We start from the raw sequence: 24264 nt of genomic DNA on the forward strand, positions 1-24264 counted from the left end.
GTGACACACCACCCCAGACCATGACGGACCCTCCACCTCCAAATCGATCCCGCTCCAGAGTACAGGCCTCGGTGTAACGCTCATTCCTTCGACGATAAACGCGAATCCGACCATCACCTCTGGTGAGACAAAACCGCGACTCGTCTGGGAAGAGCACTTTTTGCCAGTCCTGTCTGGTGCAGCGACGGTGGGTTTGTGCCCATAGGCGACGTTATTGCCGGTGATGTCTGGTGAGGACCTGCCTTACAAAAGCCCTACAAGCCCTCAGTCCAGCCTCTCTCAGCCTATTGCGGACAGTCTGAGCACCGATGGAGGGATTGTGCGTTCCTGGTGTAACTCTGGCAATTGTTGTTGCTATCCTGTATCCTGTACCGATCCTGTGCAGGTGTTGTTACACGTGGTCTGCCACTGCGAGGACCATCAGCTGTCCGTCCTGTCTCCCTGCAGCGCTGTCTTACCTACCGTCTGCAAGCTGTTAGTGTCTTAACGACCGTTCCACAGGTGCATGTTCATTAATTTTTTATGGTTCATTGAACAAGCATGGGAAACAATGTTTAAACCCTTTACAATGAACATCTGTGAAGTAATTTGGATTTTTACGAATTATCTTTGAAAGACAGGGTCCTGAAAAAGGGACGTTTCTGTTTTTGCTGAGTTTATGTATATACTGTATTTTATACCATCTACTGCACCTTGCCTATGCCGCTCGGCCATCGCTCATCCATATATTTATATGTACATATTCTTATTCCATCCCTTTAGTTTTGTGTGTATTTGGTAGTTGTTAGATTACTTGTTAGATATTACTGCACTGTCGGAACTAGAAGCACAAGCATTTCGCTACACTCGCAATAACATCTGTGAATGTGACCCAAAAAAATTTGATTTGATTTAGACGTTTCCTCATCCGTTTCCTCATCCTATCACCAGACAGACATGTAATGAGCTACAACTAACCCCCTTGTTCCTATCACCAGACAGACATGTAATGAGTTACAACTAACCCCCTTGTTCCTATCACCAGACAGACATGTAATGAGTTACAACTAACCCCCTTGTTCCTATCACCAGACAGACATGTAATGAGTTACAACTAACCCCCTTGTTCCTATCACCAGACAGACATGTAATGAGTTACAACTAACCCCCTTGTTCCTATCACCAGACAGACATGTAATGAGTTACAACTAACCCCCTTGTTCCTATCACCAGACAGACATGTAATGAGCTACAACTAACCCCCTTGTTCCTATCACCAGACAGACATGTAATGAGCTACAACTAACCCCCTTGTTCCTATCACCAGACAGACATGTAATGAGTTACAACTACCCCCTTGTTCCTATCACCAGACAGACATGTAATGAGTTACAACTAACCCCCTTGTTCCTATCACCAGACAGACATGTAATGAGCTACAACTAACCCCCTTGTTCCTATCACCAGACAGACATGTAATGAGTTACAACTAACCCCCTTGTTCCTATCACCAGACAGACATGTAATGAGTTACAACTAACCCCCTTGTTCCTATCACCAGACAGACATGTAATGAGCTACAACTAACCCCCTTGTTCCTATCACCAGACAGACATGTAATGAGCTACAACTAACCCCCTTGTTCCTATCACCAGACAGACATGTAATGAGTTACAACTAACCCCCTTGTTCCTATCACCAGACAGACATGTAATGAGCTACAACTAACCCCCTTGTTCCTATCACCAGACAGACATGTAATGAGTTACAACTAACCCCCTTGTTCCTATCACCAGACAGACATGTAATGAGCTACAACTAACCCCCTTGTTCCTATCACCAGACAGACATGTAATGAGCTACAACTAACCCCCTTGTTCCTATCACCAGACAGACATGTAATGAGCTACAACTATCCCCCTTGTTCCACCAGACAGACATGTAATGAGCTACAACTAACCCCCTTGTTCCTATCACCAGACAGACATGTAATGAGTTACAACTAACCCCCTTGTTCCTATCACCAGACAGACATGTAATGAGTTACAACTAACCCCCTTGTTCCTCCACCAGACAGACATGTAATGAGTTACAACTATCCCCCTTGTTCCTATCACCAGACAGACATGTAATGAGCTACAACTAACCCCCTTGTTCCTATCACCAGACAGACATGTAATGAGTTACAACTACCCCCTTGTTCCACCAGACAGACATGTAATGAGCTACAACTAACCCCCTTGTTCCTATCACCAGACAGACATGTAATGAGTTACAACTAACCCCCTTGTTCCTATCACCAGACAGACATGTAATGAGTTACAACTAACCCCCTTGTTCCTCCACCAGACAGACATGTAATGAGTTACAACTAACCCCCTTGTTCCTATCACCAGACAGACATGTAATGAGTTACAACTAACCCCCTTGTTCCTATCACCAGACAGACATGTAATGAGTTACAACTAAACCCCTTGTTCCTATCACCAGAGAGACATGTAATGAGCTACAACTATCCCCCTTGTTCCTATCACCAGACAGACATGTAATGAGTTACAACTAACCCCCTTGTTCCTATCACCAGACAGACATGTAATGAGCTACAACTAACCCCCTTGTTCCTATCACCAGACAGACATGTAATGAGCTACAACTAACCCCCTTGTTCCTATCACCAGACAGAAATGTAATGAGCTACAACTAACCCCCTTGTTCCTATCACCAGACAGACATGTAATGAGCTACAACTAACCCCCTTGTTCCTATCACCAGACAGACATGTAATGAGTTACAACTAACCCCCTTGTTCCTATCACCAGACAGACATGTAATGAGCTACAACTAACCCCCTTGTTCCTATCACCAGACAGGCATGTAATGAGCTACAACTAACCCCCTTGTTCCTATCACCAGACAGAAATGTAATGAGCTACAACTAACCCCCTTGTTCCTATCACCAGACAGACATGTAATGAGCTAGAACTACCCCCCTTGTTCCTATCACCAGACAGACATGTAATGAGTTACAACTAACCCCCTTGTTCCTATCACCAGACAGACATGTAATGAGTTACAACTAACCCCCTTGTTCCTATCACCAGACAGACATGTAATGAGCTACAACTAACCCCCTTGTTCCTATCACCAGACAGACATGTAATGAGCTACAACTAACCCCCTTGTTCCTATCACCAGACAGACATGTAATGAGCTACAACTAACCCCCTTGTTCCTATCACCAGACAGACATGTAATGAGTTACAACTACCCCCTTGTTCCTATCACCAGACAGACATGTAATGAGCTACAACTAACCCCCTTGTTCCTCCACCAGACAGACATGTAATGAGTTACAACTAACCCCCTTGTTCCTATCACCACGATCTTGTTACAGACTTCATTCATGATTCAGAGAAAGCCATCCTAATGTTGCAGCCCAAGATAAGTCTGTGTTATCAAACTAAAACCTGGTTTGGAGAGTGATTACCATCCTAATGTTGCAGCCCAAGATAAGTCTGTGTTATCAAACTAAAACCTGGTTTGGAGAGTGATTACCATCCTAATGTTGCAGCCCAAGATAAGTCTGTGTAATCAAACTAAAACCTGGTTTGGAGAGTGATTACCATCCTAATGTTGCAGCCCAAGCTAAGTCGGTGTTATCAAACTAAAACCTGGTTTGGAGAGTGATTACCATCCTAATGTTGCAGCCCAAGCTAAGTCGGTGTTATCAAACTAAAACCTGGTTTGGAGAGTGATTACCATCCTAATGTTGCAGCCCAAGATAAGTCTGTGTTATCAAACTAAAACCTGGTTTGGAGAGTGATTACCATCCTAATGTTGCAGCCCAAGATAAGTCTGTGTAATCAAACTAAAACCTGGTTTGGAGAGTGATTACCATCCTAATGTTGCAGCCCAAGCTAAGTCTGTGTTATCAAACTAAAACCTGGTTTGGAGAGTGATTAGCATCCTAATGTTGCAGCCCAAGCTAAGTCTGTGTTATCAAACTAAAACCTGGTTTGGAGAGTGATTAGCATCCTAATGTTGCAGCCCAAGCTAAGTCTGTGTTATCAAACTAAAACCTGGTTTGGAGAGTGATTACCACCGTATAGCGGTGTCAAAACGGACCCTATAAAACAGACATCAATCCAATTGGACCACATCTACGTGCCGACGCAAGTCGATGAATGAATCTCTCCCCCTTATGACTGTTCCTGTTGTCGTCGCCACAGCACGCTAGTTACGCTGTAGCACGTTGTGAATGGGTATTGGCCAAGGCAGCTACAGCATCTGTAGTGTGTGTGTGTGTGTGTGTGTGTGTGTGTGTGTGTGTGTGTGTGTGTGTGTGTGTGTGTGTGTGTGTGTGTGTGTGTGTCTGTGTTCCTCTTGTTGTCGCCACAGCACGGTTTGAGTGTGAATGACACATATTCTGACGTGAGAGAGATGAACCTCTGTGCTCTTAACTGAATAGCTCTCAGTATCTCCCAGCATGCCTGGGCTGTGGAGTAGTAGGTAACAGGCAGTACCCTCACCACGGCTACCACAGCGTCTGCAGTGTGTACTGTCTCTGTGTGTGTGTGTCACTGAGAGACAGAGGAGTGAGTGTTTACTTAGCGAGTGAGAAAGGAAGAGGAGCAGGGTTCACCTTTGACCCTACATTGTCGGATCGCAGCGTTGCTTCTGTACACAGCAGCTATTTAAAGACTGTCCTCTCCAGCTCAGCACCGCTTTGAACAGTCTGTCTGTGTGACGCTATCTGCTCAGTGCTAGAACGACAGTACTGGCCCAGAATAAATCACTGTACATGTCGTACCAAAGCAGTCTAGGGTGGAACAAAACATCTGACTCCACAGAATAAATAGTTCATAGTAAACGTATCAAACCCATAACAAGCTACATTAATAATGATCTGGACCACAAGACAACACTACCATTCAGATAGTTCACGTTCTCTGATTTCATCTCTCTCTCTCTCTCTCTCTCTCTCTCTCTCTCTCTCTCTCTCTCTCTCTCTCTCTCTCTCTCTCTCTCTCTCTCTCTCTCCCTCTCTCTCTCTCCCTCTCCCTCTCCCCGTCTCTCCCCCTCTCCCCCTCTCTCTCCCCCTCTCTCTCTCTCCCCCGCTCTCTCTCCCCCTCTCTCTCTCTCTCTCTCTCTCTCTCTCTCCCTCCCTCCCTCTCTCTCTCTCCCTCCCTCTCTCTCTCTCTCTCTCTCCCCCTCTCTCTCTCCCTCCCTCTCTCTCCCTCCCATCCTCTGTCAGTCTGTGTTAAAGTAAGTCATTCTCATTCATCTAGTCTTCCTAAGAACAGGATGTTTCCAGACCGCTGGAGTCCAGAGGGAGACAGGAGTGTCAGCCAGTGTGTGTTTAAGTGTCTATGTTTCAGTGTGTGTTTCTGATTCAGTGTGTGTGTGTGTGTTTCAGTGTGTGTGTTTCCGTGTGTATGTTTCAGCGTGTGTGTGTGTTTCAGTGTGTGTGTGTTTCAGTGTGTGTGTGTGTGTGTTTCAGTGTGTGTGTTTCAGCGTGTGTGTGTGTTTCAGTGTGTGTGTGTTTCAGTGTGTGTGTGTGTGTGTTTCAGTGTGTGTGTTTCAGTGTGTGTGTGTGTTTCAGTGTGTGTGTGTGTGTTTCAGTGTGTGTGTGTTTCAGTGTGTGTGTGTTTCAGTGTGTGTGTTTCAATGTGTGTGTTTCCGTGTGTATGTTTCAGTGTGTGTGTGTGTTTCAGTGTGTGTGTGTGTTTCAGTGTGTGTGTTTCAGTGTGTGTGTTTCAGTGTGTGTGTGTGTTTCAGTGTGTGTGTTTCAGTGTGTGTGTGTGTTTCAGTGTGTGTGTATGTTTCAGTGTGTGTGTGCTTCAGTGTGTGTGTATGTTTCAGTGTGTGTGTATGTTTCAGTGTGTGTGTATGTTTCAGTGTGTGTGTGTGTTTCAGTGTGTGTGTGTGTGTTTCAGTGTGTGTGTGTGTTTCAGTGTGTGTGTATGTTTCAGTGTGTGTGTATGTTTCAGTGTGTGTGTGTTTCAGTGTGTGTGTATGTTTCAGTGTGTGTGTATGTTTCAGTGTGTGTGTGTTTCAGTGTGTGTGTGTGTGTGTGTGTGTGTGGCCTTTCCTCTCCAGCCTACTGGAGCACAAAGGACAATCTAACACTTCCTCTGGGGCAGCAGCCAAGACTGCCAACTTGGCACTCTCTCTCTACTTTGCTACGGCCGCGTACACACACACACACACACACACACACACACACACACACACACACACACACACACACACACACACACACACACACACACACACACACACACACACACACAGTAAACAGAGACATACACAGGCTCATGTACACTTCACTGTACACAGGCGTGCATGCACACACTTCCTTCTTCGTGCCCAGCTGAGGAGAGTAGAGCTCTGCATCTATTGACCCCTAACCCCCGACCTTTACCGTCATCAGTCCTCCCACCAGGTCGTTAGTATGGGGGTCTTCCTCCTTAGTGCCCAGCTGAGGAGAGTAGAGCTCTGTGGTCCTCAGGATCTCCAGGACCCGGTCCAGGGCCTCTGCTACGGGCATTGGACTAGACTCCTGGGCTGCGTTGATGATGTTGATCACCTGGAGGGACGAGGGGGCTCAGTGAGTATCATTTGCATTTATCTCTGTCATCTTTCTAGATGTTAAATGTGCCCATGTACAGAATGGTAACACTTTACATGTCAATAAAACATTTGAATTAGAGAGAGAAAGATATCATGGTTAGAGAGAGAGAAAGATATCATGGTTAGATAGAGAGAAAGAAAGAAAGATATCATGGTTAGATAGAGAGAAAGAAAGAAAGATATCATGGTTAGAGTGAGAGAAAGAAAGATATCATGGTTAGATAGATAGAAAGAAAGATATCATGGTTAGAGTGAGAGAAAGATATTGTGTTAGAAATAAAGATATCATGGTTAGAGAGAGAGAAAGATATCATGGTTAGAGAGAGAGAAAGATATCATGGTTAGAGTGAGAGAAAGATATCATGGTTAGAGAGAGAGATAGAAAGATATAATGGTTAGAGAGATAGATAGAAAGATATCATGGTTAGAGAGAGAGAAAGATATCATGGTTAGAGTGAGAGAAAGATATCATGGTTAGATAGAGAGAAAGATATCATGGTTAGATAGAGAGAAAGATAATATGGTTAGAGAGAGAAAGATATCATGGTTAGATAGAGAAAGATATCATGTCAGAGAGAGAAAGAAAGATATCATGGTTAGATAGAGAGAAAGATATCATGGTTAGAGAGAGAGAAAGAGAAAGATATCATGGTTAGATAGAGAGAGAGAAAGATATAATGGTTAGATAGAGAGAGAGAAAGATATAATGGTTAGATAGAGAGAAAGAAAGGTTAGATAGAGAGAAAGATATCATGTTTAGATAGAGAGAAAGATATCATGGTTAGATAGAGAAAGATATCATGGTTAGATAGAGAAAGATATCATGGTTAGAGAGAGAGAAAGAAAGATATCATGGTCAGAGAGAGAGAAAGAAAGATATCATGGTCAGAGAGAGAGAAAGATATCATGGTTAGAGTGAGAGAAAGATATCATGGTCAGAGACAGAGAAAGATATCATGGTTAGATAGAGAGATAGAAAGATATCATGGTTAGATAGAGAAAGATATCATGGTTAGAGAGAGAGAAAGAAAGATATCATGGTTAGAGTGAGAGAAAGATATCATGGTTAGATAGAGAGAAAGATATCATGGTTAGATAGAGAGATAGAGAGATATCATGGTTAGATAGAGAAAGATATCATGGTTAGATAGAGAGAAAGATATCATGGTTAGATAGAGAGATAGAAAGATATCATGGTTAGATAGAGAAAGATATCATGGTTAGAGAGAGAGAAAGAAAGATATCATGGTTAGAGTGAGAGAAAGATATCATGGTTAGATAGAAATAAAGATATCATGGTTAGATAGAGAGATAGAAAGATATCATGGTTAGATAGAGAAAGATATCATGGTTAGAGAGAGAGAAAGAAAGATATCATGGTTAGATAGAGAAAGATATCATGGTTAGATAGAAATAAAGATATCATGGTTAGATAGAGAGATAGAAAGATATCATGGTTAGATAGAGAAAGATATCATGGTTAGAGAGAGAGAAAGAAAGATATCATGGTTAGAGTGAGAGAAAGATATCATGGTTAGATAGAAATAAAGATATCATGGTTAGATAGAGAAAGATATCATGGTTAGATAGAGAGAAAGATATCATGGTTAGATAGAGAGATAGAAAGATATCATGGTTAGAGTGAGAGAAAGATATCATGGTTAGATAGAGAGAAAGATATCACGGTTAGAGAGAGAGAAAGAAAGATATCATGGTTAGAGTGAGAGAAAGATATCATGGTTAGATAGAAATAAAGATATCATGGTCAGATAGAGAGAGAGAAAGATATCATGGTCAGAGAGAGAGAGATATCACGGTTAGAGAGAGAGAAAGATATCATGGTTAGAGAGAGAAAGATATCATGGTTAGAGAGAGAGAAAGATATCATGGTCAGAGAGAGAGAAAGATATCATGGTTAGATAGAGAGAAAGATATCATGGTTAGAGAGAGAGAAAGATATCATGGTCAGAGAGAGAAAGATATCATGGTTAGAGAGAGAGAGAGATATCACGGTTAGAGAGAGAGAAAGATATCATGGTTAGAGAGAGAAAGATATCATGGTTAGAGAGAGAAAGATATCATGGTTAGAGAGAGAGAAAGATATCATGGTTAGAGAGAGAGAAAGAAAGATATCATGGTTAGAGATAGAGAAAGATATCATGGTTAGATAGAGAGAAAGATATCATGTTTAGATAGAAAGATATCATGGTTAGATAGAGAAAGATATCATGGTTAGATAGAGAAAGATATCATGGTCAGAGAGAGGGAAAGAAAGATATCATGGTCAGAGAGAGAGAAAGAAAGATATCATGGTTAGATAGAGAGAGAGAAAGATATAATGGTTAGATAGAGAGAGAGAAAGATATAATGGTTAGATAGAGAGAAAGAAAGGTTAGATAGAGAGAAAGATATCACGGTTAGATAGAGAGAAAGATATCATGTTTAGATAGAGAGAAAGATATCATGGTTAGATAGAGAAAGATATCATGGTTAGATAGAGAAAGATATCATGGTTAGATAGAGAAAGATATCATGGTTAGAGAGAGAGAAAGAAAGATATCATGGTCAGAGAGAGAGAAAGAAAGATATCATGGTCAGAGAGAGAGAAAGATATCATGGTCAGATAGAGAGAGAGAAAGATATCATGGTCAGAGAGAGAGAAAGATATCATGGTCAGATAGAGAGAGAGAAAGATATCATGGTCAGAGAGAGAGAAAGATATCATGGTCAGATAGAGAGAGCGAAAGATATCATGGTTAGAGAGAGAGAAAGAAAGATATCATGGTTAGAGTGAGAGAAAGATATCATGGTCAGAGACAGAGAAAGATATCATGGTTAGATAGAGAGATAGAAAGATATCATGGTTAGATAGAGAAAGATATCATGGTTAGAGAGAGAGAAAGAAAGATATCATGGTTAGAGTGAGAGAAAGATATCATGGTTAGATAGAGAGAAAGATATCATGGTTAGATAGAGAGATAGAAAGATATCATGGTTAGATAGAGAAAGATATCATGGTTAGATAGAGAGAAAGATATCATGGTTAGATAGAGAAAGATATCATGGTTAGAGAGAGAGAAAGAAAGATATCATGGTTAGAGTGAGAGAAAGATATCATGGTTAGATAGAAATAAAGATATCATGGTTAGATAGAGAGATAGAAAGATATCATGGTTAGATAGAGAAAGATATCATGGTTAGAGAGAGAGAAAGAAAGATATCATGGTTAGATAGAGAAAGATATCATGGTTAGATAGAAATAAAGATATCATGGTTAGATAGAGAGATAGAAAGATATCATGGTTAGATAGAGAAAGATATCATGGTTAGAGAGAGAGAAAGAAAGATATCATGGTTAGAGTGAGAGAAAGATATCATGGTTAGATAGAAATAAAGATATCATGGTTAGATAGAGAAAGATATCATGGTTAGATAGAGAGAAAGATATCATGGTTAGATAGAGAGATAGAAAGATATCATGGTTAGAGTGAGAGAAAGATATCATGGTTAGATAGAGAGAAAGATATCACGGTTAGAGAGAGAGAAAGAAAGATATCATGGTTAGAGTGAGAGAAAGATATCATGGTTAGATAGAAATAAAGATATCATGGTCAGATAGAGAGAGAGAAAGATATCATGGTTAGATAGAAATAAAGATATCATGGTCAGATAGAGAGAGAGAAAGATATCATGGTCAGAGAGAGAGAAAGATATCATGGTTAGATAGAGAGAAAGATATCATGGTCAGAGAGAGAGAAAGATATCATGGTTAGATAGAGAGAAAGATATCATGGTTAGAGAGAGAGAGAGATATCACGGTTAGAGAGAGAGAAAGATATCATGGTTAGAGAGAGAAAGATATCATGGTTAGAGAGAGAAAGATATCATGGTTAGAGAGAGAGAAAGAAAGATATCACGGTTAGAGATAGAGAAAGATATCATGGTCAGAGAGAGAAAGATATCATGGTTAGAGAGAGAGAGAGATATCACGGTTAGAGAGAGAGAAAGATATCATGGTTAGATAGAGAGAAAGATATCATGTTTAGATAGAAAGATATCATGGTTAGATAGAGAAAGATATCATGGTTAGATAGAGAAAGATATCATGGTTAGAGAGAGAGAAAGAAAGATATCATGGTTAGATAGAGAGAAAGATATCATGGTTAGATAGAGAAAGATATCATGGTTAGATAGAGAAAGATATCATGGTTAGAGAGAGAAAGATATCATGGTTAGATAGAGAAAGATATCATGGTTAGAGAGAGAAAGATATCATGGTCAGAGAGAGAGAAAGATATCATGGTTAGAGAGAGAGAGAGATATCACGGTTAGAGAGAGAGAAAGATATCATGGTTAGAGAGAGAGAAAGATATCATGGTTAGAGAGAGAGAAAGATATCATGGTTAGATAGAGAAAGATATCACGGTTAGAGAGAGAAAGATATCATGGTTAGATAGAGAGAGAGAAAGATATCATGGTTAGATAGAGAGAGAGAAAGATATCATGGTTAGAGAGAGATTAAGATATCATGGTTAGATAGAGAGAAAGATATCATGGTTAGAGAGAGAGAAAGATATCATGGTTAGAGAGAGAGAAAGATATCATGGTTAGATAGAGAGAAAGATATCATGGTTAGAGAGAGAGAAAGATATCATGGTTAGATAGAGAGAAAGATATCATGGTTAGATAGAGAGAAAGATACCTCTCTTCTCCCTCTCTCTCTCCCCTCTCTCCCCCCCCTCCCCTCCCCCTCCCTCTTCTCTTTCTCCCCTCTCCTCCTACCCTTCTCTCTCCTCCCTCCCTCCCTCCTCCTTCCCTCCCCTACCTACCCCACTTTTTTTTTCCCCTTCTCCCTCTTCCCTCTACCCCTACCCTCCCCCCCTTCTCCCTTCCCTTCCCTCCCCCCCTTCCTCTCTCCTCTCTCCCCTCCCCTCCCTCCTCTCCTACTCATCGTCCCTCCTCTCCTCCCCCCTCCTCTCCCCTCTTCCTCCCCCCTCTCTCCCCCCTCCCTCCCTATCTCCCTCTCTCCCCTCTCCCCCTCTCCACTATCCCCTCCCTCCTCCCTAAAGCCGCTCTCTCCTCCTTCCCCCTTCCCCTTCTCCACTCCTTTCTCTCCTCCTCTCTCCCTCCCTCTTCCTCCTCCTTCTTTCCCTCTAACCCCCTCCACTCCTCCTCCTCTCCTACCCTCTCCTCTCCACCCCCTCCTCTTCTTAACCCCTCCCCTCCCCCCTGCCCCCTACCCTATCTCCTCTCTATCCCTCATCCTCCCTCCTCGTCTACTCCTCTCCCTCTCCCCTCCTCTACTCTTCCCCTCCTCTCCTCCTCCATCCCTCTCCCTCCCCCTTCCTCTCTCCCCCTCCCCCCCCCTCTATCTTCCCCCCCTCCCTCTCCCCTTCTCCCTACTCTCCCTCCCTCCCCACCCCCCTCCCCTTCCTCTGTCTCCCCCCCTTTCCTCCTAACCTCCCTCCCTTCCCCCTCCTTCCCTCTCCCCCCCTTCCTCTTCTCTATCTCCCCTCCTCCCCCCTCCCCCCCTCTCTCACTCCCCTCCTCTCTCCCCTCCCCTCCTCCCCCCCTTCCCCCCTTCGCCCCTCTTCCCCCCTCTCCCCTCCCTCCTCCCCCCCCTCCCCTCTCCCTCCTCCTCTCCCCTCTCTCCTACCCCTGCCCTCCTCCTCCCTCCCCCCCCCTCTTCTCCTACCTTCCTACCCTCTCCCTCTAAACTACCTCCTCCTCCCTTCTTCTCCTCTCCCCCCCTCCCTCTACTCCCTCCCTCTCCCCTCTCCCCTCCTCTCCCTCTCTTCTCCCCTCCCCCTTCCCCCCCTCCTCTCCCCCCCCCCCTCATCCCCACCTTCCTCTCCCTCCCCCCCCCTTCCCCCCACCTCCTCCCCATCCCTCTCCTCCCCCCTCTCCTACTACTCCCTCCTTCCATCTCCCCTATCTCTCTCCCCCCTCCTACCCCCTCTCCCTTTCTCTCTCTCTCTCCCCTTCCTTTTCTTCCCCCTTCCTCCCCCCTCTTTCCCTCCCCCTCTCTCTCTCCCCTACTAACTCCCCCTCTCCTACCCTCCTCCCCTTCCCCTCTTCTCATCCCCCTCCTTTCTCTCCCTCCACCCTCACCCCCCCTCTCCCCCCTCCCCCCCCTTCCCCCCCCCCCACCTCTCTCTCCTCCCCCCTTTCACTCTCCTCCCCTCCCCTCTCTCCCTCCCCCCCCTCCTCCTCCTCTCTCCCCCCCCCCTCTCTCCTCTCCTTCCTTTTTTGTTTTCTCTTCTGCCCCACCTCTTCTCTCTCTCTCATCCCCCTAACTCTCTCCCCCCCTCCTCCCCCTACTTCCTCTCTCCCCGTATCCACAACCTCATCCTCCCCCCCCTCCCCCTCGCCCTACCCCTCCCTTCCCCTTCTCCTACCCCTTCCTCTTCTCTTCTCCTTCCCTCCTTCCCCCTTCTACCTCTTCTCCCTCCCCTCTCCCTCTCCCACTCTCTACCCTCCCCTCTTTCTCTCCTCCTTCCCCTCTCCCTTCTCTTCTCCCCCGCCTACCTCCCCCCCTCTTCTCTCTCTCCTCTGCTATCCCCTCCCCCCTCCTCCTCCCCTCCCTATACTACCTCTCTCTCCTACCCCCTTCCACCCCTCTCCCCCCTCCTCTCTCCCCTCCCCTCTCCTCCCCCTCTCTCTCCTCTCCGCTCCATCTCCCCCTCTCATCCTCTCTCCCTCATCTCTGCCTCTCCTCCCCCTTCCTCTAACCCTCCCTCTCTCTCCTCTCTCTCATCCCCCTCTCTCTCTACCCTCCCTCTCTCCTTCTCTACTCCCTCCTAAAACCTTTTTTTTTTTTTTTTTTTTCTCTCCTCTCCCTCTCTTTCCTCCTTCCCTCCCTCCTTCCCTCCCCTCCCCCTCCCCTTCTCCTCCTCCTACTCCTCTTTCCTTCCCCTCCCTCCCCCCCTCTCCGCCTCCCCTCCCCTCCCTCCCTATCCCTATTCTCCTCCTCCCTCCTCCCCCTCCTCCTCCCCTCTCTCCTCCCTCTCTCTCTCCTCTCTCCCCTCCACCCCTACCTACTCCCTCTTCCTGTCCCCTCTTCCCCCCCTCTCTCTTCCCTACTAACTCCCCTCCCCCTTCTCCCTCCCCCCTCTCCCTCTCCTCCCCCTCTCCACCCCCGTTCTCTCCTCTGCCCCCCCTCTCCTCCTGCTTCCCTCTCCCTCTCTCCTCCGTCCCCCCCCCTCGTCTCCCTACTCTCCCTCCATCTCCCCCTCCCTCTCTCGTTCCCCCTCCCTCCCGCCCCTCTCACCTCTCTCCCGTCTTCTCTTCTCCCCCAGTCTCCCTCTGCACTCCCGTCTCCCTCTCTCCTCTCCTCCTCCCTCGCCCCCCCGTCTACCTCCCTCCTCTCTCCCCCTCCCCCGTCTCCCCTCCCCTCCTCCCCCGTCCACCTCCTACTCCCCCCCGTTCCCCCCCCCCGCCCCCTCCTCTACTCCCTCCCTCTCCCTCTAGCCCCCCCTCTCCCTCCCCCCCCATCTCTTCCTTCCCCCCCCCTTCTCCCCTCTCCCCCTCTCCCTCGTCTCTCCTCTCCCCCTCTCTCCCCTACGTCTCCCCCTCTCCCCCCTTCTCTCCTTCTCTCCTCTTCCTCCCTCCCTCCGTTCCCCCTCCCCCTCCCCGTCTCCCCCGTCTCCTCCTCCCCTCCCCCTCTCGCCCCTCTCCCCTCCCTCTCTCTCATTCCTCTTCTCCCTTCTCCCCCCCCTTCTCTCTACTCCCTAATTCCTACCCTCCTCTACCTCCCCCTCCTCTTCCTACCCCCCTCCTCTCTCTTCCTACCTCCCTCTCCTCTACCTCCTCTCCCCCTTAACCCCCCCCTTCTTCCCCTCTCCTCCTTACTCCAGCTTCCTCCCTCCCTCCTCTCTCCCTCTCCCCTCTCCCCCTCCTTCTCCTACCCTTCCTCTCCTACTTCCCCCTACTCCTCCCTCCCTCTCTATCTCCTCCCCTCCCCCCCCCTCCCTCCCCCTGCTCTACTCTCCCCCTCCCTCCCCTCCCCTCCTTCCTCCTCCCTACTCCCTCCCCTCCCCTCCTATCCTTCTCCCCTCTTCTCCTCCTACCCTCTCTTCCACTCCTCCCCCATTCCTCACCCCCCTCCTACCCCTCTCCCCTCCTCTTCCCTCCCTACCTCCTCCCTACCTCTCTCCCCCCCCTCCTCCCCCTCTCTACCTCTCCCCTCTCCCCCCCCCTCCCCTCCCCTTCTCTCCCCCTCCCCCTCTACCCTCTCCCTCCTCCCCCTACTCCCTTCTTCTCTACCCTTCTGCCCAACCCTCCTCCTCCCCCCTCTCCCCCTCCCCCCTTCCTCCCTCTCCCCCCCCCCCAATTCCTACTCCTTCCTCTCCCCTCACCTACCCCCCCCCCCCCTCCTCTCCTCTCCACCTCCCTCTCCTACTCTCCCCCTCCTTCTCCCCCCCCTCTTCCTCCATCTCTCCCCCCTTCCTCCCTCATTTCCTCCTCCCTAACCCCCCTTCCCCTACCCTCCTCCTCCTCCCCTCCTCGTTACACCCCTACCCGTCCTCCTCTCTCTACCCCCCTCCCCCCCCCTTACCTTCTTCCCTCTCCCTCCTCTCCCACTCCCCTCCTCCCTCCCCTTCCCCCCCTCCTACCTCCCCCTACTCCCTTCCTAATCCCCTCCTTACCCTTTCTCCTCCCCCCCCCTCTCCCCCTTCTCCTCCTCCCCTATCGCCCGCTCACCCTTCCTTCTCTCCCCTCCTCCCTCTCTCTCCCTCCTCTTCTCTCCCCTCCTCTCCTCTCTCCTCTCCCCTCCCTCCCCTCCTCCCCCCTCCCCACCCCTCCTCTTCCTCCCCCCCCCTCCCTATCCCGCTACCCCCCTCTACTTTCCACTACCTCCCTCTCTCGACCTCTCCCCCCCTCTCTCTCTCTTTTCTCTCCCCTCTCCTACCTCCCTCCTCTCTTTTGTACTTTCCTCCTCTTCTCATCTCCTCCCCCATCCCCCCCTCTCCACGTCTCTCCTCCTCGCCCCCTCTCCCTCTCCTATCCCCTCCCTCTCCCCCCTTCCTCTCCCTACTTACCCTCCCTCCCTCCCCTTCTCCTCACTCCCTCTCATCTCTCCTCCCTAACTCTTCTCGCCCGCCATCCTACTCTCCTACCCCCCTCCCCCCCCTCCCCCTCCCCCCCCCCCTCCTCTCCCCTCTCTCTCTCTCGCCTGCACTCCACCTCAAACATCTCTACACCCCCTCCCTCCTTGCCTCCTCCCCTCCCTCTCCCTCCTCTCCTTCCTCTCCTCTCCCCTGCTCTCTCTTCCTCCCATCCTCCCTTATTCTCTCTCCTTTCTGCCCCTCTCCCCTCTCCCCTCTCCTCCTCTCCCTCCTCCTCTCTTCCCTCCCCCCCTAAGATCTCCCTCTCTCTCTAACCCCTCCACCCTCCCCCCCCCCCCTCTCCCCCCTCCTCTTCTTCCCCCCCTCCCCCACTCCTACCCACCCATCACACCCACCCCCCCTTTCCGCCTCTCCCCCCCCATCCCCCTCCTCCCCCTCCTTCCTCCTCCCCCCCCCCTCTCCCTCCCTCCCTTCTCCCTCCCCTTACTCCTCCCCTCTCCTCTCCCCACCTTCCATCCTCCCCTCCACCTCTCCCCTTCTCCTTCCCCCTCTCCCACATCTCTCGCTCCCCCCTCCCCTCTCTCTACCTCCCGCTCTACTCTCTACACCATCCCCTCTCTCCGCCTTCTCTCCTCTCACTCCTCCTCCTACTACCCCTAACCTACCTCTGCCCTCCCCCGCTACACTCACCACCTCACCCCACCCTCGCCCACCCTTCTTCTCCGTCTCTCCACTCTCCATCCCCTCACTCACTTTCCCCCTTCTCTCCCTCCCTCCCTCCCCTCTACTCTCCTCCTCTCTCTACTTCTCCCTCCTACTTCTACCCTCTCCTCATCCACCTTTTCCCCCCCCTCTCTCCCATGATAACTCTCGCTCTCCGCCTCACTAACTCCCCCTCCCTCCCTTACTCCCCTCCTCCCCCCGCACCCGCTCCGAAACTCCCACCCCGCCTCTCTCCTCCCCCCGCCCCCCTCCCTCACCCCTCCTCCTCTTCCCCGTTACTACCCCCCCACCTCTCCCCTCCCTCCTCCTCCCCTCCCTGTCCTTGCTCCTCTCTCCCTTCCTCCCCACTCTCCCCTCCATGCTCTCTCCCGACTTCCCTACCTCACTCTCCTCTCTCCCGTCCCTCCCCTTCTACTCCATCTCCCTTGCCCCTCTAACCCCCCACCCTCCTTCCATCCTTCCCACTACCTCTCCTCTCCTACTCCCCCTCCCTCTCCTACTCTCTATTCTCCACCCCTCCTCCCCTCCCTCTTCCTCCTTAACTCCCTCTCCCCCCCTCCGCCTACATCTCCCGTCCTCACATCCAACCTTCCCTCTCCATACCTCTCCCCCCCCACTTCCCCTCCCGCCTGGACTCACCCTCCCCCCCCCCCCCTCCTCCCACCCTCTCTCCCTCTCTCCTCTTCTTCCCCCCACCATCACCCCTCTCTCTCCTCACTTCTATCCCCCTCCTCTATCCCTCTCCTCTACTCTCTCCTATCACTCCCCTCCTCTCCCTACCCTCCCCCCCCCCCCCCCCTCTCCCCTCCCCCCCCGTCACCTCCCCTCTCCCCTCTCCTCCTCCCCATCCTCCTTCTTCCCTTCTCCCCTTCTCCCTCACCCCCACTCCTCCCTCTTACCTACCCCCACCCCTCTCCCCCTTCATCTCCATCCCCCCCCCCCAATCTTCTCCCCATCGCCCCCCTACCCCTCCTGCCCTCCCCTCCCCCTTCCCCCCCTTCGCCCAATCCCCCTTCTACCTACTAACTCCATCCCTCCCACCCCATCGTCCGCTCTCTGGCCACCCCCTCTCTTTCTCCTCCCCCCTGCTTCTTCCTCTCCATCTTCCTCACCCTCTTCCTTCCCCTCTTCCCTAACTCCCTACCCTCTCTCCTCTCCCTACTACCTCTCTTCAATCCCGTCCCCCCCCTCCTCTCCCCCATCCCTATCCCCTCCTCTTCTCTCCCTCCTCCCCCCTTCGCCCTCTAATCCTCTAAAGACTACCCTCACTCCTCCTAAATCCCCCCCCTACCACTCCCGCTCCCCCCCCCTCCATCCCCCCCCCTCCCACCCTCTCTCCTTCCCCCTCCCCTAACCCTCCTCCCCTCCCCCTTCCTCCCCACCCTTCCCCTACACCTCCTCTTCCTCCCTCCCCCTTCTTACCCCCTCTTCTCCTCTCTCCCCTCCCCTCTCCCACCACCCACCCCCTCGTCCGCCTTCCGACTCTTCCCTCCTCTCTACTCCTATCTTTCTCGCTCCTCCCCTCTCCTCCCCTCCTCTCTCTCCCGCCTCTACATCTCAATCACGTCTCCCCCCCTCTCTCTCTCCCTCCTCTCTTCTTCATCTCTCACCCCCCTCTCCCTCTCCTCCGCCCCCTTCTCTCCAGCCGCACTACCTCCCCTTCTGCCCATCTCCACTACCTTCCTCCCTATCCCTACCCCTCTCCCTACGCCTCCATCTCTCCTCCTAACCTCCTCCCCTCCCTCCCTTCTCCTCTCCTCCCTCTCCCTTCTCCATCCCCTTCCCTCACCTCCCCTCTCTCCCTCCTTCCCTCCTCTCCCTCTCTCCTTCCGCCTCCTCCTCCCCCCCCCTTCTCCCTTCCTCCTCCCCCCTTACCCTCCTTCTACCTCTCCACTCCTCTCTCCCTCTCCTCTCTGCCCCCTCCCGCCTTCTCTCTCCCGACCTACTACGACACCTCTCGGCTCCCCTGAACCATCGCTCCCTCTCTCCCCCTCTCTCTCGCCTCTTCCTTCCCCCTCCCCCCCCTCCCCCTCTCCTCCTCCCGCTCGACCACCTCCCCATCCTCACTACCTTTCTTCTTCCTCGCTCCTCCTCGTCTCATCCGCAATCTTCCTTGCTCTTCTCCTCCCTCCTCACGTGTTCCCTACCTGACTCCTCCCCCTCACCTTCTCCTGTCTCCACCTCACTCGCATCTTGACTCACCTTCATTCCTCATACATCAGCCCCCCCCACTTTCCACATCCATCCCCGCCCTCGATCCACCACCGGACCTTACAACCTCCCCTCACTCCCCTCCTCCCTCCTTCCCCTCTCTCTCCCCTCTATCCCTCCTCTCTCTCTCTCCCCCTCTCTCTTCTCTACCACCCCCTCTCTCTCTCTCTCTCTCTCCCCCCCTCTCTCCTCCTCCCTCCCCTACCCTCTCTCCATCCTCCTCTACCTCTCCTCCCCCCCTCTCCCTCTCTCTCCTCCCCCCCTCTCTCCCCTCTCCCTCCCTCCCCTCTCTCCCCCTCTCCTCCCCTCATCTCTCCTCCTCTCCTCCTCCCTTATCTTCCCTCTCCTCCCCCCTCTCCCCCTCTATCCCTTCCTCTCTCCCCCCCCTCCCTCTTCTCCCTCTCCCCTCCTCCACTCCTCCCTTCTCTTCTCCTCTCCCCCCCTCCCTCTATCTACCCCCCCCCACCCTCCTTCCTCTCTCTCCCCCCCTACCCCTCCTCGCTCCCTCTCCTCCCTCCCTCCCTCTCACTCTACCTCCCCTACCCATCTTTCTCCTCCCCATCCCCCTCCCTCAAATCCCTCCCCTCCTCCCCCCATCTATGGCCCCCACCCCCTCTCCTCTCCTCTCCCCCCTCGCCTTCTCTCTCTCCTCCCCCCTCCCCTCCTCCCTCTCGCCCTCACTCCTCTCCTTCCCCCCCTCTCCCCCCTCCCTCCCTCCTTCTCCCCCTCATCTCTCTCCCCTCCTCCTCTCCTCCTCTCCCACCCCTCCTCTCCTCTCCTCCTCTCCACGTCCCTCTCCTTCCCTCCCTACCTCTCTCCCCTCCTCTCTCCTAACCCCCTCCCCCCCTCCCCTCCCCCCCACCCTTCATTCTCTTCCTCCCCCCCCCTCCCCTACCCCTTTCCTCCCTACTCTACACTCCACCCCCCTTCCTCTCTCCCCTTTCTCCCTCTACCCCCCCCTCCATCCTACCTCTCTCCCCACCTCCTCCCCCCCTCTCCCTTCCCCCCTCCCACCCCTCTTCCTGTCCTCCCCTTCCTTCTCCCTCCCACCCTCTCCTCCCTCTCTCTCCTCTCCCCTCTTCCCCCCCCCCCTACCCCCCCTCCTCCTCTCCTCTCCTCTCCTCTCCTCCACTCCTCCCTCTCCTCCTCCTTCCTCCCCTCTCCCGCCTACCTTCCCTCGTCTCTCCTCTCCTCTCTCCCTCTCCTCTCTCTTCTCCCTCCTCTCCTCCTCCTCGCTCTCTCCCGTCTCCTCCCTCTTCCTCCTCCTCCTCTCTCTCCTCTCTCTCCTCTTTTCTCCTCTCTCCTCTCCCCTCTCCTCCTCTCTCCTCTCTCCTCTCCTCGTCCTTCCTCTCCTCCTCCTCTCTCCCGTCCTTCTCCTCGTTTTTCCAGTCCTCCCTCTCCCCCCTAACCCCCCCTTCCTTACTTCTCCCCCCTCCTTCCCTCCCTCCTCCCTACCACCCCCCCTCCTCCCCATCCGACCCTCTCTCTCTCTCTTCTCTCTCTCCTTCTCTCTCTACTCTCCCTATCTCCCCTCCTACCTCCCCTTCCCCTCTCCTCCCTCCTCCCTCCCTCCCCCCCCCCTCCCCTCCTCCCCCTCCCGCTCCCCCTCTCCTCTCTAACCTCTTCGTCCTCCCCTACCTACCCTCCCCTCCATCCCTCTCCCCCCTCCCTCCCCCCCCTCCCCTCCCCCTCACTCCCCTCCTCTCCCTCCTCCCCTCTCCCCTTCCCCCCCTCCTCCTCTTCCCCCCCCTCCCCTCATTTCCCTCTCTCCTCTTCTCTCTTTCCTACTCTCTTCTCTCCTCTCTCCCTCTCCTACTCTCTCCCCTTTCTCCCCTTAACCCTTTCTTCCCCCCCTCCTCTCTCCTCCCTCCTCCCCCTCCCCTCTTACCTCTCCCCTCTCTCTCTAAAACCCTCTCCTCTCTTCAACCCCTCCTCCCCATCCCACTCTCTCATCCTTCTCCTCCTCTCTCCCCCCCTCTCCCCTACCCCCCCTCTCACCTCCCCCTCCTTCTCTCTCTCTCTCTTCCCATCCTTCCCTCTCTCCCCCTCCCCTCCCACCCTCCCTTCCCCCTCTCCCCCTCCCTAATTACCTCCTCCCTTCCTCCCTCTCTCCCCCCCCCTACTCCCTAACCTCCCTACTCTAAACTCCCTCTTTCTCTCCCTCTCTCCACCCCACCCTCTTCCCTCCTCCGTCCTCCACCCCTCCTCTCCCTCCTCCTTCCTCCTCTCCTCTCCCTCTCTCCCTCTTCTCCTCCTCCCCTACCTCCTCTCTCTCTACTTCCTCCCCCTCCCTCCCTCTCATTCCCTCCCCTAATCTTATCATCCCCTCTTCCCTCCCTCTTCCCTCCTAACTCTCCTCCCCTCCTCCCCTCCCTCTTCTCCTCCCCCTCCCCCTTCCCCTTCCCCTACTCCCTCCTCTTCCCCATCTCTCCTCTCCTCCTCCCTCCCTCCCCCTCCTTTCCCTCCTCCTCACTCCTCTCTCTCCCCTCTCCCCCTCTCTCCCTCTCCCCCTAACCCCCCATTCCCTCTCCTCCACTCCCCCCATCCCCTCCCCTCTCCCCCCCTCCCCTCCCTTCCCCCCTCTCCCTCCCCTAATTCCCCTCCGCCTCTCTCTCTTCCCCTCTCTTCTTCCTCCCCTACTCCCTCCCCCTCTCCTCTCTTCCCTCCCCCCCTCCCTCTTCCCCCTCCCTTCCACCCTCCCTCCTCCTCCTCCTCTCCCCCCCCCACTCCCTCCCCCCCTCTCCTCCCCCTCTCTCCTTCCTCCTCCCCCCCCCTCCCTCCCCCTTCCCCTCCCCTACCCCCTCTTCCTTCCCCTCCTCCCCCCCCCCCCTCCCTCTTCTCCTACCCCCTCCCTCCCCCCTCTCCCCGACCCCCCCCTTCTCTCTTCTCTCCTCTCCCTCTCTCCCCCCTCCCTCTACCCTCCCTCCTCCCCCTTCCCTCCCCTACCCCCTCTCTACTTCCTCCCTACCTCCCTCCCCTATCTCCCTCTCTTACTCCCTCCTCTCCCTCCCCCCTACTCCCTCTACCTCTCCCTCTTCCCCCCCCCATCCCTACCCTCCCTTCTCCCTCCTTCTTCTCCCCACCTTCCCCCTCCTCCCTCTCTCCCCTTCCCTATCTCCCTAATCCCCCCCCCTAACTCCCTCTCTACAGCCTACTCCTCCCTCCCCTCCTCTTTCCTCCCCTCTCTTACCCCTCCTCTCCCTACTCCCCTAATTCTCCCTCCCCTTCCCTCCCTCTCCCCCCTCCTACTCCCTCTCTCCCTTTCTAACTCCACTCTTCCTTACTCCCTCCTCCTACCCCCTCCTCCTCCCTCTCCTCTCCTCTCTCCCCCTCCCTCCCCTCTCCCTCCCTCTTCCCCTACTACTCTCCTCCCCTCTCTCCTCCCCCCTCCCCTCCCTCACTCTCCCCCCCCCCTCTCTAACGTCCCCCTACCCCTCCCCTCCCTCCTCCCCCTCATCTTCCCCCCCCCATCCCTACTACCCCTCTCCTTCCCCCCTTCTCCTCTTCTTCTACTCCTCTCTCCTCATCCCCTCCTCACCCCCCCCCTTCCCCCCTACCTCCTCATCCCTACCTCCCCCCCTACCTCCCTCCCCCCTTCCCCTTCTCTCTCTACCCTCTTCCCTCTCTCCCCCCTCCCCTCTCCTCTCTCTCCCCTCCTCCCCCCCCCTCTCTCTCCCGCACCCCCCTCCCTCCCCTCTTCTTCCTCCTCCCACCTCTTCCCCTCCCCTCTCTACTCCCCTTCCTCTACCTCTGCCCCCCTCCCCCTCCCTCTCATTCCTCCCTCCTCTCTTCTACCCCCTCCCCTCCCCCCTCATACTCCCCCTCCCCTCCCCCCCTCCCCCCCTTTACAACCCCACTGCCCCTCCCCCCTCCCTCCTTCCCCCCCTCCTCGTCTCCCTTCCTCTCTCCTCCCTTCCTCCCCCTCCCCCCTCCTCCTCCTCTTCCTACTCTCCCCCCTTCTCTCCTTCTCCTCTCCTAACCCCTCTCCTCTCCCTCTATCCCCCCTCCTCCCTCCCTCCCATCCACCCCCCTCCTCACCCCCCCCCCTTCCCCTACCTCCCCCTACTCTACTCTACCTCCCCCCCCCCCCCCCTCTCCTCTCCCCTCCTAAACCCCTCCTCCCCTAAACTACCTCCCTCTCTTCCTCCTCCCCCTTCCCCTCTACCCTCTCCTCCTCTTCTCCCTTGTTTCCTAACCTCTCCCCTTCTCTCCCTTCTCCCTCCCCCCACCCCCCCCCCACCCTTCCTCTCCTCCTCTCCCTACCCCCCCTGCCTTCTCCTCTTCTCCACCCTCTGGCCGTCTTCCCATTCCTTCTCCTCCCTCCCCCCTCCCCTACTCCTCCCCCCTCCCTCCCCCCTCCCCTCTAACCCCCCCCCCCCTCCCTCCCCATCTCTCCCCCCTCTCCTTCCCCTCTAAACTCTCTCTCCGCTCTCTCTCCCTCCCCTTCTTATCCCTCCTCTCTCCCTCCCCCTCCCCCTCTCGCTACTCTCTACCTACCTCCCCCTCTCTCTCTCTCTCTCCTCTCTCTCTCTCTCTCCTCCCTCCCCTCTCTCCCTCGCCTCCTCCCTCTCCCCCTCTTCCTTCTCCCTCCCTCTACCTCTACCCTCCCTCTCCCCCTACCTACTCACTCCTCCCTCACTCCTCCTAACTCCTCCCCCCTCTCCTCTCCCCCTCTCCTCTCTCTCCTCCCCCTCCCTCCCTCTCCCACCCTCTCTCTCCCCTCTTCCCCCCGCTCCTCTCTCCTCTCTCCTAACTCCTCCCTCCCTCCTCTCTCTCCCTACCCCTCCTCCCCACGCGTCCCTCCCTCTCCTATCTCCCTCCCCTCTTCTCTCTACTCTCCTCTCCCCCATCTCTTCTCTCCCCTCTCCCCCCCCCTCCCACTCCTCATCCCCCCTCCCCCCCTTTCTTCCCTCCTTCCTCCCTCTCCCCCTCCTCCCCCTTCTCCCCCTCTCTTCCTCCTTCCTCCTCATCCCCCTCCCTCTCCTCTCACCCTCTCCCCCCCCCTTCTACTCTCTCCTCTCACCTCCCCCCCTCTCCCTCCTCCCCCTCTCTCCCCTCTCCTCTCTCCCTCCCCTCCCCCTTCCTCCTCAGCCCCTCTCCCCCTCCCCTTTCCCTCCCCCCGCTCTCTCCTCTCTCTCCCCTACTCTTCCCATCCTTTCCCTGTCCTCCCCTACTCTACTCCCTCCCCCCTCCCTCCCTCCTCCGTCTCTCTCCCCTCCTCGCTCCCCGCTTCCCCTATTTCTCCTCTCTCTCATCCTCTGCCTCCTCTCCCACTCTACTCCCCCTCCCCTCTCTCTCCCCTCCTCCCTCCCCCTTCCCTCCTCTCCCTCCCCTCTCTCTCTCCTCTCTCCCTCTACTTTCCACTCCTCCTCCCTCCCTCCTCTCGCTCCCCTCTCTCCTCTACCCGCCTCTCTACCTCCTCTCCTCTCGTCCTCTCCCTCCTCTCTCCCTCTCTACTCCTCTCTTCTCTCCTCCCTCTCCTCCTCCCCTCTCTCTAAATTCCCCCACTCTCTCTCTCTCCTCACCCCTACCTCTACTCTCCCTCTCTCCTCCACCCCCTCTCACCCCTTACTCCCCCCCCTCCTCTTCCCTCCCTTCTAATCCACTAACATGATATCTTTCTCATCTACACATAAATATCTTTCTCTCA

At 53.4% G+C, this 24264-nt stretch overlaps 1 protein-coding gene across 1 annotated transcript in view; it reads right to left on the minus strand.

The window, feature by feature from the left end:
• The window catches only part of LOC120039295 (high affinity cAMP-specific and IBMX-insensitive 3',5'-cyclic phosphodiesterase 8A-like), a 58752-nt gene that overhangs the window by 25951 nt on the left and 8537 nt on the right, over positions 1–24264 (minus strand). Inside the window, exon 7 of the mRNA XM_038984743.1 lies at positions 6404–6568. Within this exon, the coding sequence (XP_038840671.1) occupies positions 6404–6568 (165 nt within the window). The remainder of the gene's footprint in view (positions 1–6403; positions 6569–24264) is intronic.

The sequence above is a fragment of the Salvelinus namaycush genome, unplaced genomic scaffold, assembly GCF_016432855.1.
Source record: "Salvelinus namaycush isolate Seneca unplaced genomic scaffold, SaNama_1.0 Scaffold262, whole genome shotgun sequence".
In the NCBI taxonomy this organism is placed as follows: Eukaryota; Metazoa; Chordata; class Actinopteri; order Salmoniformes; family Salmonidae; genus Salvelinus; species Salvelinus namaycush.